Raw genomic sequence first — 16,423 nt, forward strand, 5'->3', positions numbered from 1 at the left:
GAAACTTATAGTGACGAGCTGGTAACTAGCTGTTGTTGATTCAGATTCATTCTGATCAAAGTAGGAGCACATATAGTAGGTGAAATTATGTATAGGTTAACTAGCAGTGAAGTCGGTCCAATTCATTCATTTTCCTTAGCAAAATAGTCCATTTATTTAATGGTTCAAAACTCTAAAATTTAACATTTATCGTACAAAATAGCAAGATCATGCCCACGCCATCATATCGTAATTTGTTTGCCATCAGCCGCCTTTTTTCAATGGTGATAATGAGAAAAGGCGACTATCATTTTTCCAATATCACGCCCTAGGTGCTAACGAGTTTCTCAAGTGTTTTGATTCACTCTCGTCAGGTACATCTACAAACTAAAGCAGGTGGCTAAACCGATGCAACGGGAGTATTCAGTTCAATTCCACTATCATTGCAACTATTGTTGTCGAACACACGATCTCCTGTTTCCTTGCTCACCCCGAACTCCCCTCCCCACCCCCACCCCCTCCCCGCGCATGGTGTCTTTACCATTCTTCACGCCATCCATGCATCTTTGTCAGGCAAATGTTTTCTTATTTTAATTATCAGTATACTTTCTACTATTTGCAAAATTTATAGTTCAAAATCGTGCAATGAAGATTGAAAAAAGGTCAAAATAAAGCGGATTATGTATGAAGTATTCTGGACCAAGGAAGACACATAAACATGCCCAAGTCTCTCCTAGTTAAAAAAGACATAAGATTCTCATTTCACATCTCTTTAGTCTAATCTTTCTTATATATGTCCCGCTCTTTTCTTCTTTCTGTTTGATTTTTCTCTCATCTCTAATTTTTCTCCCATCAATTCTTTCTAAAATAGAATCATTGTCTCATGTTTTATTAATTTATAAAAAAACACATTTTGTTTTTGGTAAGTACTAATCAAATTCTTACGACATAAATATTTAACAATAAATAACAGGCGATTGCATAAAAAAAACTTGTGAATCAATATCTCTACTCCTAATAGATGACTTGATGAATAATCTGCGCGGTTTAATTTCGCTGGTTTTTTTCGTCATCCTCCCACCTCCAGGTTTTTTTCGTCATCCTCCCACCTCCGTTAACTCGCAACCCTCCCGCGAAAAAAAACCGTGCCAAAAAAAATCTGCCTCCCGATCCCATCTCGATCTCCAAGCTCCAGCGCGCCGCCACCTCCTGCCGACCGCCGCCCTCCTCGGCACCGCGCGCCGCCACGAACGCCGCGGCCGTTGGCGGCTCCCCCCGCCGCCGCCGGCTGCCCCAGTCGTTCCGCGCCCTCTCGTCCTCGGCGCCGCTCGCAGCCTCCCCGCCCAACGCGCCCGCACCTGCGCCCGGGGTGGTCCAGATCAGCGAGGAGCACCTCGTTCGGTGCGCGGCAGCGGGGAGGGCGCCGCTGCGGGTGGCGGTGCTGCTGAGCGGCGGGGTCGACAGCAGCGTCGCGCTCCGCCTCCTCCACGCAGCCGGGCACAGCTGCACTGCCTTCTGCCTCAAGATCTGGTTCCAGGTCCGTACACACTCCCCTGTCGCTATGCTCTGCAATGCTACGCTACGGGATCACTTAATAAGCTCGGCGTGATTAATCTGTAGGAAGATTTCAGGAACTTTTGGTCCGAGTGCCCGTGGGATGACGATTTGAAGTATGCACAGGCTGTGTGTGACAAGGTATATTTCGGAAAATTCATCTGGTGCATGCTGTTTCATTGAATGGCCAGTGTGCAGCATATGTAAACTAGCTTTGGCTGCACGAACTGACTGATCTAATGGCTGTCTTTTGTAGATTGACGTGCCATTGGAGGTGGTACATCTATCTGATGAGTACTGGAACCATGTGGTAAGCTTCACTTCAAACTTTTTGCGCCTGATCCTCGCAGACATCCCATATGTTTTTCTGCATTCTGAGAAACTATAATGGATTTTATATCTAGGTGTCTCATATGATTAATGAGTACCGCAACGGGCGCACACCGAACCCTGGTGTTCTTTGCAACACAAGAATAAAGTTTGGTATGGATGTGCACACTTCTATTACTGAAATTTGATTGTGCATCGAGGTATAGTCTTTGAACTGTGTTCATGTGCTTATTCTTTTTCACTCATTTTCTGCAGGAGCTTTCTTAGAAGCAATTGAAAATTTGGGATTTGATTACATAGCTTCAGGACATTATGCACATGTAGTCCATCCACACGTTGAGAACGCTAAAGAGCCATCGGTGCTCCAACTTTTGAAAGGCGAGGTGCTTTAAAATAGCTTGCTTAGCTTCAGTGTTACTGAAAGTTTGATCCTTGATCTGAAACAACAATCAGAGTCTGAAAGGTGGTTTCGACTAACCAATATTTATTTAAACAGAAGAACCATATATTTGTTTCACTGTATCACAACTTTCCTTCTAGGATGAATAATAGAACTCAATTGACATTTCCTCTCACATCTCTCTCAGCCCCAGCTTAAAAGGCTTCTTTTTCCACTAGGGTGTATAACAAAGGTGATATATTTTCAGGATCTGGCGGTGTATTTATCTATAAATGGAGCTCATCTTTTGCAGGATGAAGTTTGCAGTCTGGCTGTTCAGATGGACCTTCCTAACCAAGCTAGAAAGGATTCTCAGGGGATATGTTTTCTTGGAAAGGTTATTGCTTTAATATAGTTGTTAATATTTCACATGTTTTTTGGCAAAATATGGTTCTGTTCTTTATCCTTGTGTTGTCTCATTTTAAGCTTAAAAAGTCACTCTTTCTAGGTCAAATTCAGTGAGTTTGTTCAAAGACATATAGGAGAAATGGAGGGTATACTTCTTGAGGCTGAAACTGGAGATTACCTAGGGATGCACCGTGGGTTTTGGTTCTATACGATTGGTCAGCGACAAGGTTTGCGACTTTCTGGAGGACCTTGGTATGCAGTGTACATGATACTAGCCTCTTTTATGGTACAATAATATCAGCTAAATTAAATGTATATAGCCTGAAGTATTCTACAATTCAAGGAAGATCTGTCCTCATGTAGCACATATCTATTTATCCATAAATTCATCAAATGAGTGGTCATTTTCTCTTACACAGGTATGTTGTGGAGAAAGATGTGCAAAATAATGTGGTTTTTGTATTAAGGAATTACTATTCGCTGGATAAGAGGAGGCGAACATTTCGTGTTAGATCGCTGAACTGGTTTAGCGATTCTGGGCCAGCGATTACTGCGCGCCGCCACGAACGCCGCGACGAGGAAATCTTTTAGTTACATTACATCGTTGGCCTTCTTCCTGTGACAGAGAAAGTAATGGACACGGTAGAGGCTGCCGAGAGGAGTTCCCTTGCTGCAACCTCCAATGGTATTTCCGGTGCAGTGTCCAAGATGTTAGTGGACATTGTCCCTTTCTTTCGTATTCAGTGTTGGATGAAAAGTCAGAAATGACAATTCTGCTATATTATTCAATTCGAACTAATGTTTAGTACTTTATATTGCCGATAGAAATAATTTTATCCGCTTGATTTAGGAAGTGCACATAGGTAGGTCAACATATTTTGTAGCTCTTTCACATGTAAAAGCATATGTTGCATAAGAAATTATTATCTTCGAAGCATACTCACATTTCACTAACAAATAGGGGGAGGTTCAGACTTCAGAGCAATGATAACAAGGTTTGTTCCTCACTCTTTTGTTGGAATTTTAGTTCCAAGTTAACACGATTTCTTATCCGCTTCATAAGTCATGCATTTGCTTAATTAGGTGATAAGTAGAGCAAAAAAAATTGATCATGTTATTGTGGGGTTTGTTTAAACTCCAGCATAAAGAATTTTGGTTTAAGAAAAAAGACTTTTGGCTTCTTTAATTACAAATTGATTGCAACATCGTGTTAGTATGTGATTTCTCACATGTGGTTATAATATTTGTGAAGACGTGCATTGCACGTGCACTTGGAAGCGGGCCCGTGGCCCGCGCCGGACGGGCCACAAATCATTGGTAGTACATGTCGTGTTTATCCTAACTGTTGAATATTATGTATATAACTATTTATGCAATACTTGGACCATAGAAGCAATTCATTCTGTATATTTTGCTGGGGATTGTGCCTTCCAGTCAATTTATAGATGGGTAAGATGTATCACAATATCTTTGACTTGCATTCTCTATGATGTCAAGTAAGAAAATAGAATATATACTCCTTGAATTATCTTTTCTTTTTTTCGATGTCTCTATCTTACTTATATAATCCAATTGGCATTCGCTAGAGTTTCTGTTGATGAAACATTTGTTTTGTGATGTCAGGAGGTTCTGTTTGTGACTTTGCAATCAATATTCGTTGATACGGTTCGTAGATCATGATATCTGCACAATCTCAATCTACTTCCTGTGACTATATATTGTATTAATGGGTTGTGTCAGGGTTATTTTATCAACTACTCAGTTGTTGATCTACATTACGGTTTATTTCTTACACGAATTAATGTTGACTCGATTTCCTGTAGTAGGTTGAGAGGCTTCTCCTCTCATGATTTGCTCTGATTAGTTTGCTTGGCTCCATGCTACTCATGATTTCTTTGAATTTTTCTGTAGGAGCTCGATCAAAAATCACCTATGAAAAATATGTCGTTCTTCTCTACAGGGGTTGAATGTGGAATTTGAGGAGAATTTGTGCACCAGCATCCGGCTCCTTGATGTTGCTCTGATCATATTGTGTAAATATATTTCTAATAAAGAAATCGCCCGATGGTGTACATGTTAGAAATAACAAGATGCAATCATCAAGTGTGAGAGATGGCAACATCATGATGGGATGGTATGTACTGTTGTGCTCATCAATAGGTTCGTCTTTCATTCTCTTGCAGCCAGCATGTTTTTTGTTATGCAAACAATTAGGAAATATCTAATTTCTATGTACGTCCAAATATATATAAGTAGTTGTTGTTAGCACTGAATTTGGATTTGTTAACGGTCGCTGCATTTGGTCTATCTCGAGCCTCTGGCTGTGGATCATGTTCTTTTGATATCCGCTTGCCATGATATGTTATCTCTGGTATGTGTTACCTCTATTTTTTTGTCTGGACTAATTAGGGCCTGCTTCTGTTTGCTCTAATTGATATAATTGTTGTGGCATGCAGCAGCCAAGCAAACAACAGAGCCAGGCCTAGCCTGATGACGACTTGACAAATATGATCAAGATGCTGAAGATGAGGAATCTGACGAAACTGAAGAAATAGGGGGTACTTTTAGCTTTAGTTCCTTATATCATTTTTTGATATTCATTGCTATGTATCTGTATAAACTTGCTTCGGCCATTATTGACAATTGGTCAGCAAAAGAATTGCATATCTCTAGCCATCCAGAATAAGCGGATGAGATGATGTGCATTCATTTGGTGGCACAAAATCAATTTCCTTTGCCAACTAATAGTACATACATTAAGAAAATTACTACAGTTGGCAGCTCTTCACTGCATGTTTTGAAATGTTCTGTGTGCTTGTCCTACCAAGTCACTTACAGAAGCAGGTACAACATGCTAAGTAAGCATCCAATTATTTACCCTATTTTTTGTATCAATCCGAGAAAGATGAGAACGATAGCTGGAAGGCAGGGCGTTGTTGGATGGAAGGAAGAGCGAGAGAGATAGGAGGGGCATGAGGTGACAAGTTCAATGGGGTTGCCAAGGAGGTTTGAGAGAAACAGGCCGCCATTGAGATTTTTATATCCGCTGGCATGCGCGCTTGCTTGCTGATGTGCGCGTTTGGCTGTTGTTGCTACGCATGTGTGCGTGGTATGCCCCTGCCACTGTGTATCGCTGCGATGTTGTGTGCTTGCTGCTGCTGATCAGCGTGTGTGTGCGGTTGTGCGGTTGCTGACGCATTTTCTGGTAAAACCGCCATGCACTTCACTTTTCACGCTTCTATGGTTGGTTCATATGTGGTTATCGAAGCAGGATAAGTTCTTGAGAAGGACTCTAATTGCTATGGACCACAAGATTTCAGATGTCGCTCCCTATTGCGTATTGCCGTTGACATTAGACTTTCTATCCAGTAAGAGGGACATTGGGATCATTGTTCATCTAGAGAAGTCAGTGCCAAATCTATGTCAGGACATTGGGATGTTAATGATTGGAGGTGATGTTTTTCTCTTCCATACCTAAATTGTCTTTAGTATAAGTCCATATAAAGAGAACTGCAGTGTTCTATCTATTGAAGCACAATTGTTAAATTAATTAATTTTAGCTATGTTATAGTTTGAGCTGAGGGCTTCTTACCATTTTTACTTCTACTAGATTCATTTGTCACACAGTTTTTAGAGCAGGGTACTTGACAAATGAGTTAGATCACTTTTCTGTGTGAGAGTCGATTTTTTTGTGTGTTAGATGGATTGACAAGTACCAAAGATTGATGCCAAGCAAAACTAAAACCTGTGCATGGATTACCTTCAGTCCCGCATTCCAATCAACAGCATTGGGCCGAGCGAGCGCGCGGGAGGCGCAAGAGGCAATGGGCAGCCGGTGGAGATTGAGTGGTGAGCGGCGGTGGCGAGGTCGAGCGGTTGGCACAAATAGCGAGTAGGCAATTACCGTGACGGGCGAGCGAACGGGGCGAGTATGTGTCACGATTGCATCACAATTACTCCCTCCGTTCCGAAATAGATGACCCAACTTTGTACTAACTTTAGTACAAAGTTAGTACAAAGTTGGGTCATCTATTTTGGAACGGAGGGAGTAGAATAAAGTAGACAATGCATACGTGTGGCCATTGACTGATTTTGTGTGTTGTGTACTTGTGTTAACAACCAGCCAAATCAATCAGACAAGGATCATTATGTACTTGTCTGATCATTATGTACGTGAGTGTGTTAGCAATGGGTATATCTGAAGATTATTTCTCAACTCGGCATATGAGTAGAGACTAAAAAGACGATGCCATGGTAGCATGGCAGACCTGGCAAGTGCCACGAACATGATGATATTCTTCCTTTTCTTAATTCCTTGATTTAAAAAATAATTTGCTCTGCATGTGTAGGAACATAGCAGTCGGGCAAACGACACTTTGTCATCTTGATCTATCAAGGAAAATAATTTCTTTACTTTAGAAAATGTGGGTTTAGATTGGTCTGTTGAGTTATGGCTGGCTGATCGGAATAATTTTTTGATTTAAAAAATGTAGCAAATAGCATTTCATTAGAGATTGGTCTGTTGAGTTATGGCTGGTTGATCGGAATAATTTTCCTATTTAAAAATGTAGCAAATAGCATTAGAGATGGCTTTGCAGCAAATTGCAAATGGCTCAAACCAAGCCATCACTGCCTCATCGCTCTCGCTGGGAGCGACAATGACCGCCAGTCTCTTCTTCGCCTTCTTAGTCGGCATCTCCTCCATCCGGATGCCCTGCGGCATGAGCCACTCTGCCACCGCCTGGGACTCGACCTCCGGGAAGTTTAGGTCCGTCTTCGTCCGTCCGGCACGTCACACCGCCATGTCGTAGGCACACACGACCTCATCAGCGGTGGGATACGTGTCGAGCCACCAATGCTGCCCGGCGCCAGAGAACTCCAGTCCGAAGTTCCCTCATGCCGAAGAAACCAGACTTGCCCTTCGGCGTCTTCTTCGGCGCCATCGGGGAGCGGGCGGCGGCCGAGCGGGGAGCGAGGCGGCGACGTGCGGCGCGGGGCGGAGGCAAACGGAGCGGGATGGCGGCATGCGACACGGGGCGGAGGCGGACGTAGCATGGCCGGAAAGGAGGCGGATGGAGCGGCGCCGGGCGAAGGATGGACCGGAGGCAGAGGCGGCCGAAGAGGAGGCGGGCGGGGTCCGAGCGGGCGGAGGCGGCCGAAGCGGAGGCGAACGCGATGGGGCAGCGCGGCGGCAGGCGGCGGCCTAGGCGGGGTGGAATCAGTGGCAGGGGTCTGGATCTACGGTAGGGCGAGGCCTTAGAAAGTTAACATGTAACTCTTGCAAACTATTTTAAGAGCCCGTGGTAACGCACGAGCACTCTACTAGTCTTTACCTAATAATAAAGCAAATTGGGTGTCGTCCGTCGTCGCTAGCTATTTTGCACAAAAGCCCCTCTGTTTCTAAGAAATCAACACGCAGTCCTATTTTAACATGAGGAAACGCTTCGTTTTTGCAGCAAAACCCTCCATTAGTTAGAAATCTACCCCGCGATACTTAATTAAACTGATTCACCACCAGGAACCGCCGCCGCTTATCCATTTGCGTTCTCCACCGCCGGGCACGCGTCGCCGCTTGCCACCGGCGTCCACGCCGCAGGAGCCAAGGAAGGGGTGATGCGTCGCGGCGGGCGTCCGCGCCGCCCGAGCCCAGGAATGGGGCAAGCCGTCTTGGCGCTCATGATGGGCGCGCTGCTCGGGCAGCACAGCGGCAGCAGGGCCCTCCTCGCGGACCACGCACCGGCGGTGACGCTCTTCAGGCACCGCCGCTGCCGGCTGAGCCTGGCCATCCACGAGGGCACGCGGGCGCCGCCGGCGTTCCTCATCGATCTGCCCATGTTAGCGGCCGCGCTGCACAGGTAGATGGGCGCTGGGACCGTGAACTGGCGCTCGAGAGTGACACCCGCAGCGCCGTTGTTGTGCGGTGGAGCTGCTGCTTCCTGTTCGAGAGGTAAGAGAGAGTGTGAGGAGAGGTAGTACATCGGTGGTAGAAGGGGATGAGGGAGGAGGAAGGAGGGAGGAGGTAGCTCACCGGCGGGGGTCCTGCTGCTGCTACTGCAGTCTGCAGATCGTCGACGAGGGCGCGAGGAGGAGGCGCTCGGGTGGTGGGATGAGATCTGAAGATACAGAGGAAAAGGGACCTGCGCGAGGACGGCCGGCGTTGGAGCATGAGTGAGCATGGCCATGGCCGTCGTCGCCGTTGAACTGCACGAGCGTCGGTGCTGGAGCGCACGGCGCGGAGCTAGCTCCTCTGCAGAGGAGCCCATCGTGGATTCCCGGTGGTTGCGCGGGTGTGTAGCGCGCGCCATGGCCGGGGGAGCGGGGATTCTAGGCGGGGGAGCCAGCGCCCATGGCCGGGGTGGTGAAGGGATCCGGGGGAGCGGCGAGATTCGGCGGCGTGCGCCGCGGCGGTGGGTGCAAGCGGCAGCGGCGGCGTGTCCCAGGGGAGGTCGGCATGTGAATAACTGGCGCAACGAAGAAAAACTGAGGAGATAAGATTCTGTGGAGGAGCGCTAGCGATGCGGCTGCTGGTTTCTTCTAGACCAACCAACGTGTGTGGCTATCTTTTTTTAGACAGTTTCTGTTTTTAATAGTTTGGACTTTTTTTTACGAGATTAAGACTTTGAATCCTTCATGCACCGATAAAAATCTTCGAGTCCATCACTTGGACGTGTTAGTGTGTGCGTCTTTGTTCTCCGAACCACGCATACATTGCCTTTCTGTTTTAAGGTTGAATTTGACTCATATCAAAAAAATTGAATTAGACTATGTGTATGTCCCTCACTCTGACTAGCTGCTAGGGCGCAAAAACTGAAAATAAACAAACACCATACATACATGAATAAGGCTCAGACAATATATTGGACTAACATATATACAGAGGTTAAGTCACACACGACGAAAACATATGTGCTTACACATTCAGTAAAGTAAATATAAAATAAATTTTTTCCAGTTGACCTCGGTTCAACAAGTGCATAATAAGCCATTGACGTTGAAACGACATTTACGTGTCATGCCAATATAGGCTTTAGTTGATCTCAATGAAGCTATCGTTCAGGATCAGAAAAAGGAATCCATGCCTGACATCCTTAAAGATGGACATGTTGGTATGGAGGGACTTGGCAACCACCTTATACATGCTCCGGCCCCAAACATTAATGCTATGGAGGAAAACCAACAATTGTATCAAGGTAAAATTACTTTGAAAGTGTTACATGCATAAAAAAATATTGTTTGATGGTAGTACAATAATTAATCTGCCGATGTGGTATGCTTTTTTCACTAGGCAACGACGATTTGATCTACAACATCCTAACATTTTTTTGGTTCCTAAATTGTACTCCCTGCGTAAACTAATATAAGAGCGTTTAGATCACTAAAATAGTGATCTAAATGCTCTTATATTAGTTTATAGAGGGAGTAGGACGCTAGCAATACATACGTCATCATTAATTAACTCACCTATGCTTATCGGAAACCATATATAGGGATACCATAGTACAAAAATATTACATTTAAACAAAAAATATAGTAAACAAAAGTAACCTACTTTGGTGAACTAGCTTACTTTATTAAACAAAGGTAACTACAGAAGTTGTTATACCCTACTATCATGATTTGAAGACATTAATAATTCTATATAGGATAGCAATAACTTTACGTAGTGATAATCGCCTAAAAGGATTTAGATAGAATATCATAGTTGGCTAATATAAACTTAAACTGGTAGCCAAAATAGTTGCACAATTTAAAAAAGGGTTGCCGAAAAGAAGTAAAACATTATTGTACAAACAACACATATTTGATGCTTATCTGCAGGCTCATGAGATTAATTTATGAGTAGCTATTTATGTTCTATGTATGATGCAGAATCTAATCTATTTTTTTGTTTAATCGACAATAGATTTCTACTCCCTCCGTTCCTAAATATAAGTCTTTTTAGAAATTCCACTATAGAGACTACATTCACATGTATATAGACGCCTTTTAGAGTATACATTCACTCATTTTGCTCTGTATGTAGTCTATAGTAGAATCTCTACAAACACTTATATTTTGGAATGGAGGGAGTAAATCATAGAAAACTTTCATGAAGGCAAGCAATTTGGGTTGCAATCTCCAATCATGAATGCCAGGGAACAAAGATGTAAACGAGATAGAGAGCGTTAGGCATGGATGGCCATGAAGAAAAACCGGAAAAACTAAAAGAGCAACGTGAAGCCAATCAACAAAACAAAAGAACTAAAGATTCGACCCAGTTGCAAAAAAGATGTACACAATAGAACAGAAAGTTAGAACATCTACATGACAAGTACTTCACGGTTAGCACACACGACAGAAGTATGCATGCCTGGTCGTCGGACGAAGCATACCACATTTTTATTGTATGGTGTCGGTAACTCAAAATAAGCATCACGTGTATGATATTTTTAGTCAATTGTGAAGCACAGAGCATGGGTGTGTGATTTTATTTTCTTCCGTTACAACGCACGGGCAATTTTCCTAGTTTATAATAATAGATAGAAGCGCAGTCACGAGCTAATCTAGCACGGACAATTGTCTAGTAAAAAAAAACCCAAGAGGGGTAACCCCGCCGGAACACCAAATCCTTCAGTCCCCCCTAGACTCCAATGGCGACAGCGTTGTCGGCGCCCGTCTCCACGGCAACGGTGCGAGTTTCCAATATCCCGCCCTCCGCCGTCGCTAAGGAGCTCCTAGCATTCTTCAATTCTGCCGTCGCCGCCGCCGGCGAAGCGTACGCCTGCGAGATCGCCGCTGCCCGACGCGGCTGGCTAAGCCGAGGCAATGGCAGCGTTCAGTTCGATTCCACCGCCACCGCAACCCTCGCCGCCGAACTCGCCTCCTCCGGGCGCCTACCCCGCTTCCTCGGCTCCCTCCTCTCCGTCTCCCCTGCCCCCTCGGACCTTCTTCCCCGCGCGCCGGACCTTTCTCTCCGCGTGGCCGACGCCCGCCTCCTTGTAGGCAACCGCGTCGCCGAGCGCGAATTCGAGGTGGCCGACTCTTGGGACAGCGTGTGCGTGGAGGTCATCCCGGGGAAGCGGCGCATAGACCTCTACCTGAATCACGATACACAGATGTACAAGCTCGAGGTGTTCTTCGAGGACATCAGGAACTGCTACCAGTGCAGCTTCGATGGGGCCGGCGCCATCTTGCTTCAGGTGAGCTGGTCACCGAGTTGCTGTGATGTTTCTGTTTTTCCTTTGTACATTATATATTAGTCAGACATTGCGGTTACAGGGCGAGGTAGAAATTTGCAAATATTAAACGCATTTGCCTGTTACAGATGAGATTCGTGGAAGTGAAGTGTGATCTGATAGTTTCATTTGAAGAAAAGGACGGTGTGCAGACAAACAGTAGGTTTGATATGCATGGCGTGCAGGCCTTGATTTAACTTTAGTTTTCTTTTTGTATGGTATGCGACTGGAATTTGTGAAAGTGGTGACTGAATTTGCAGTTGTTTGTTCTTAAACTTTAGTTTTCTTTTTGTATGGTATATTTAGGGTGTGTTTGTTTGGGCTGCAACTTCTTCAGCTGCAGCTGCAACGGTTCCGGCTGGAAGGAGCAGCTGTAGCTGCTAGCTGCGGCTGGAACCTGGAAGGTTTGAGCTGAAGTGCAGTCGTTTGGTAGTTGTGCTGTAGCAGCTGCGGCTGTTGCTGAAACGTGTTGAAATGACAAGAACGCCCTTTGTTGTTTTGTCGATAGGGTTTAAGTGTTGACTGTACTATTCTAACAGTAAATGACCCAATTAAGAGCTCTTTTTGTCGCAGATGGTTAGTTTTAATAGATTTTGACCTGAAATCACACAAGTTTGATGGTACAGACAGTGAAGTTAAATGAATGTATGATATATTAGACACGATAATAAATTCCCCACTGACATATTAGACGTATGGAGAGTTGCAAAGGTGACCGCTCGAACACATAAAGGATGACCACACCAACAAATATTAGCACACTCTAGCAGGGAGCCTTGGCAGCCAGTGGGCGCACACGCAAGCACGCACTGGCAACACATGTAGCACACGCAGGACACACGCACAGATCACGCACGCAGACCATGGACGCCAGGCGCACACACACACGCTGGGCACGCATGCCGGCCAACCGCACACGGCACACGCCGGACACGTACACTCGCTAGGCAGGCACACAAGAGCACGCACGCACACCGGAGATGCCTGGAATGAGCTCGGCGGCCAGAGGGGCTCGGCTGGGAAGGCCTGAGGAGCAGCATGACGTTGACCTGGAAGGACAAGGTGGAGCCACACCGGAACGACGTGCGTCGTCGCTCGTTGGCAAGCAAAGGCATGCCCGGGAGCGTGCTAGCAGCTGCGCATGCCCAGTGTTGACCCGGGAAGGACCACCACCGATGCAGCCATCTTGGCTCGATTCGGCACGGAGGCGGGAGAGGAAACTCAGGGCGACGACCGTCGTTGGCGAGGAAACTCGTGGCTGCGGACGTCGTTGCTGTTAGACTTTGTAACGTAGTCCGATTGTGTAATCTTATAAATATAGGGTCCCGATAACTGCCACATGTGTGGGCGTTAAGAAATCTGCCCACACGTTCTGTGTGGTGCCTAAGAGGATCAGCCCACACGTTTATGTATGGGCAAAACAACTAGCGCCCACACGCCTCTTTTTTTCCTCCCGGTCCCTCTTACACGCGTGCATGTGGGCGAAATAGATAACGCCCACACGCCCGGTACGTCAGGCCTCGTACCTCGTGGTCCCGCACGCCCCACGTGACACTTTACCGCGCGCCCCGCAGTTGCCATGGGCCGGACCCTCGTCCATGTTCGTTTAAGTGCAGTTGCCATGTCGCTGAACTACGGTTGACATGTCGGACAACTACAGTTGCCATGTTTGCTCAACTGCAGTTGCCATCTCAGGTCAAAGTTTCAGATTGCCATTTTGGACAACTACAGCTGTTGTCATGTGTGGTCTGGTCTACTGCAGTTGTCATGATTTCAAAACTTTAGGAGTTGCCACCTACTAACACTAGACAGTTGCCATGTAGCGCTACAAAAAAATGCATGGAAAAACATGTTCGGGTAAAAGAGAGAGTTGCCATGTGCTCACAAGCACGCTAGGGCAGTTGCCATTTAAAAAAGAAAGAGCTGCCATCTGCTTACGTGCACGCTAGGGCAGTTTGCCATGTACCATGCCAAACATATGGCAACTGACATGTTCGGGTAAAAAAAAGAGAGTTACCATCTGCTTGCAATCACACTAGGGCAGTTGCCATGTACACTGCAAAACGCATGGCAACTGGCAGCTTGGGTGTGGGAGAGGAAGCGGGCGTGTGGGCGAGATGGCAAACTGCCCACACACCAACCCTTGTGCGTGGCTGAAACTGGTGTGTGGGCGAACTGCTAAACGCCCACACACCGGCCCCTCCATGTGGTAAAACGGATGTGTGGGCGACCTCTCTCACACCCCACACACGCGAGTTGTCCTACGTGGCATACAAAATCAGCTAATTCGTGCCAAAATTCATGCAGAAGTTACTGGACGGTGATGGAGGCGTGTGGGTGAGTTGGCTAACGCCCACACGTGTGGGCGTTAACATTTGCGTAAATATATGTGATAGGCCACCCCTAGAGGGTTGAGCCAGTTCCCACAAATCCTATGTTTAACATGGTATCAGCTTAACCCTAGGTCCTACTCCACCTCAGCCGCTGCCGCCACAGTGCCCCCAACCCTAGGGCCACCGTCGCCGCCGCTGCCATGACCGCTTCCGCCTCCGGTTCGCCAGCTCCAGGGCCATCCCCGCGTCGCTGGCCGCCCTTCTCAATCTCCCCGCCCACGCCGGTGCGTCGCCGAGGCCCCAAGTCTTCGGCACTACTGCCGTTGGCTCGATGTTCTCGGCTTCGATCCCGCCATCTCCTGCGACGTCGATGGTGGCGGTCTCCACCGCCGTGATGATGGCGCCACCCGCGGCCATAGCTGGCTCGTCCCCGACACTCGCCATACTGCCGGTGGCCTCGGGGGCCTCCGATGATCCGCTCGCGGGTGTGGCACCCGCAACCCCTGCGGCGTCCGCTGTTGCTACCACCGACGCTGCCATGATCTCGGGGCCGTTTCACTTCGACAACCTGATCACCACTCGTCTCACGCCGGACAACTATCTGTTTTGGCGCGCCAAGGTTCTATCGCTGCTCCGCAGCCGCTCCCTCCTTGGCTATGTCGATGGTTCCGTACCGTGTCCGCCGCAGGTTATCCACATTGTCCACGGCCCGGCCATCAACCCTGCGCACCGTGTGTGGGTGCAGCAAAGACCAAGCGATCCTCTCCGCCATCCAGGGTTCCCTAGGGACGGGGTCGCTGGCCTTTGCCTCTTTGCTGCCTCCTCCTTGGATGCCTGGACGACTCTGGAGCATGCGTCTGCCCAGACCTCCACCGCCCACTCGATGGCTCTTCGCAGCAAGCTTGATGACATCAAGAAACTGGACTCATCTGCCACAACATACTTCAACAAAATCAAGGTCTTGGCGGACACATTGACCTCTATTGGTCGACCGCTGAGTGATGAGGAGTTCGCCGGCTACGTTATCAAGGGTCTCGATGCCGAGTACGACAACCTTGCCGAGGCCGTCCACTACGCCAAGCCGCCGCTTCCTCCGCACGAGTTCTTCTCCCGTCTGCTCTTCACCGAGCAACGCATCGAAGCTCGTCGCTCCGTCACCACCATCGCCGATCAACCGGCGGCCTTTTGGGCATCACGTGGCCAGCGCCCACCTGCGCCTTCCTCGCCTGCCCGGGTTGCCACCCCCCTGCGCCAACCTTGGGCGGGGGCCCCGTGTGGTGCCAGCTTTGCGGTTGTAAGAGGCACCTCGCCTCCAAGTGCCACAAACGATTTCAGCGGAGCTTCCTAGGCATCGGCAATGATGGAAAAGGTAATGAGCGTCAATTTGCCATGGCGGATTTTGGCCCTCCTGCTGCTCATGTTGCCGCCAAGGGCAAGGATACACGCGTCGACCAAGGTTTTACGCCGTCGTACCCGATTGACCCCGCGTGATATATGGACACCGGCGCCACGAATCATATGACGAACGAGCTCGCCAAGCTGTCCGCTCACCAGCCATACCATGGTCATGACAAGGTTCACACCGCCAACGGTGTAGGTATGCCCATCTCTCACGTTGGTCAAGCATCTCTCTTAACTAGTCATCCATCTAGGAAGCTTCATCTTCGTAATATTTTACGGGTCCCCTCGGTGACTCTTAATCTGTTATCTGTTCCAAAGCTCACTCTTGATAACAATGTCCTATATGAATTTCACCCGTTTGATCTTTTTGTTAAGGACCGAGCCACCCGAGAAATTCTGCTTAGTGGTCGCCTGAGCCATGGCTTATACCGCTTGGAGGATCCATCCTCCCCGCGCGTCTTCAGCGGTGTTCGTGTGTCTCCATCCCAGTGGCACTCTCGCCTTGGTCACCCTGCCACTCCCATAGTTCGCCATATCCTTCACCGCCATGAGCTGCCTATCGAGTCTAGCAATAAGGAGATGTCCGTGTGTGATGCCTGTCAACAAGGCAAGAGTCATCAGTTACCATTTGTTTCCTTTACTCGTGCAGTAACGAGTCCTCTTGAACTTGTGTTTTCTGATGTGTGGGGTCCTGCTCAGACGTCTGTGAGTGGTCACAACTATTATGTTAGCTTCATTGATGGCTATAGTCGCTTTACCTAGCTTTATCTTCTTAAGCACAAATTTGATGTGTTTGATATATTCATTCAGTTTCAAGTGCATGT

At 47.5% G+C, this 16,423-nt stretch overlaps 2 protein-coding genes and 1 pseudogene across 2 annotated transcripts; 2 read left to right on the top strand and 1 right to left on the bottom strand.

Annotated features, from left to right (window-relative positions):
• Positions 1 to 1,120: 1,120 nt before the first annotated feature.
• On the top strand, positions 1,121 to 5,443 carry LOC123090137 (tRNA-specific 2-thiouridylase MnmA; the record flags this gene model as incomplete). The annotated part of the gene is made up of 8 exons (XM_044511572.1): positions 1,121 to 1,516; positions 1,600 to 1,674; positions 1,790 to 1,843; positions 1,938 to 2,016; positions 2,119 to 2,246; positions 2,511 to 2,639; positions 2,751 to 2,902; positions 3,070 to 5,443. Coding segments are annotated over 8 exons (1,185 nt in total), but the record flags the coding sequence as incomplete, so codon positions are not given.
• Positions 5,444 to 7,936: 2,493 nt separating this feature from the next.
• On the bottom strand, positions 7,937 to 9,164 carry LOC123092370 (uncharacterized). The gene is made up of 2 exons (XM_044514139.1): positions 8,679 to 9,164; positions 7,937 to 8,586 (listed from the first exon to the last, which is right to left on the bottom strand). Exons 1-2 carry the CDS (start codon positions 8,814 to 8,816, stop codon positions 8,182 to 8,184), a joined length of 543 nt encoding a protein of 180 aa, XP_044370074.1. The 5' UTR covers positions 8,817 to 9,164; the 3' UTR covers positions 7,937 to 8,181.
• Positions 9,165 to 11,214: 2,050 nt separating this feature from the next.
• Positions 11,215 to 16,423, top strand: part of LOC123090138 (probable RNA-dependent RNA polymerase 2) — a 52,226-nt pseudogene continuing 47,017 nt past the window's right edge.

Source organism: Triticum aestivum, chromosome 4B, assembly GCF_018294505.1.
Source record: "Triticum aestivum cultivar Chinese Spring chromosome 4B, IWGSC CS RefSeq v2.1, whole genome shotgun sequence".
Taxonomy (NCBI): Eukaryota; Viridiplantae; Streptophyta; class Magnoliopsida; order Poales; family Poaceae; genus Triticum; species Triticum aestivum.

Excerpts from the sequence above, each read along its gene's own strand:
- LOC123092370 (XM_044514139.1), bottom strand. The coding sequence starts at position 8,816 with ATGCTCCAACGCCGGCCGTCCTCGCGCAGGTCCCTTTTCCTCTGTATC. Across the intron at positions 8,587-8,678 it reads CAGCAGCAGGACCCCCGCCG|GAAGCAGCAGCTCCACCGCA; the intron begins GTGAGCTACCTC and ends CCTCTCGAACAG.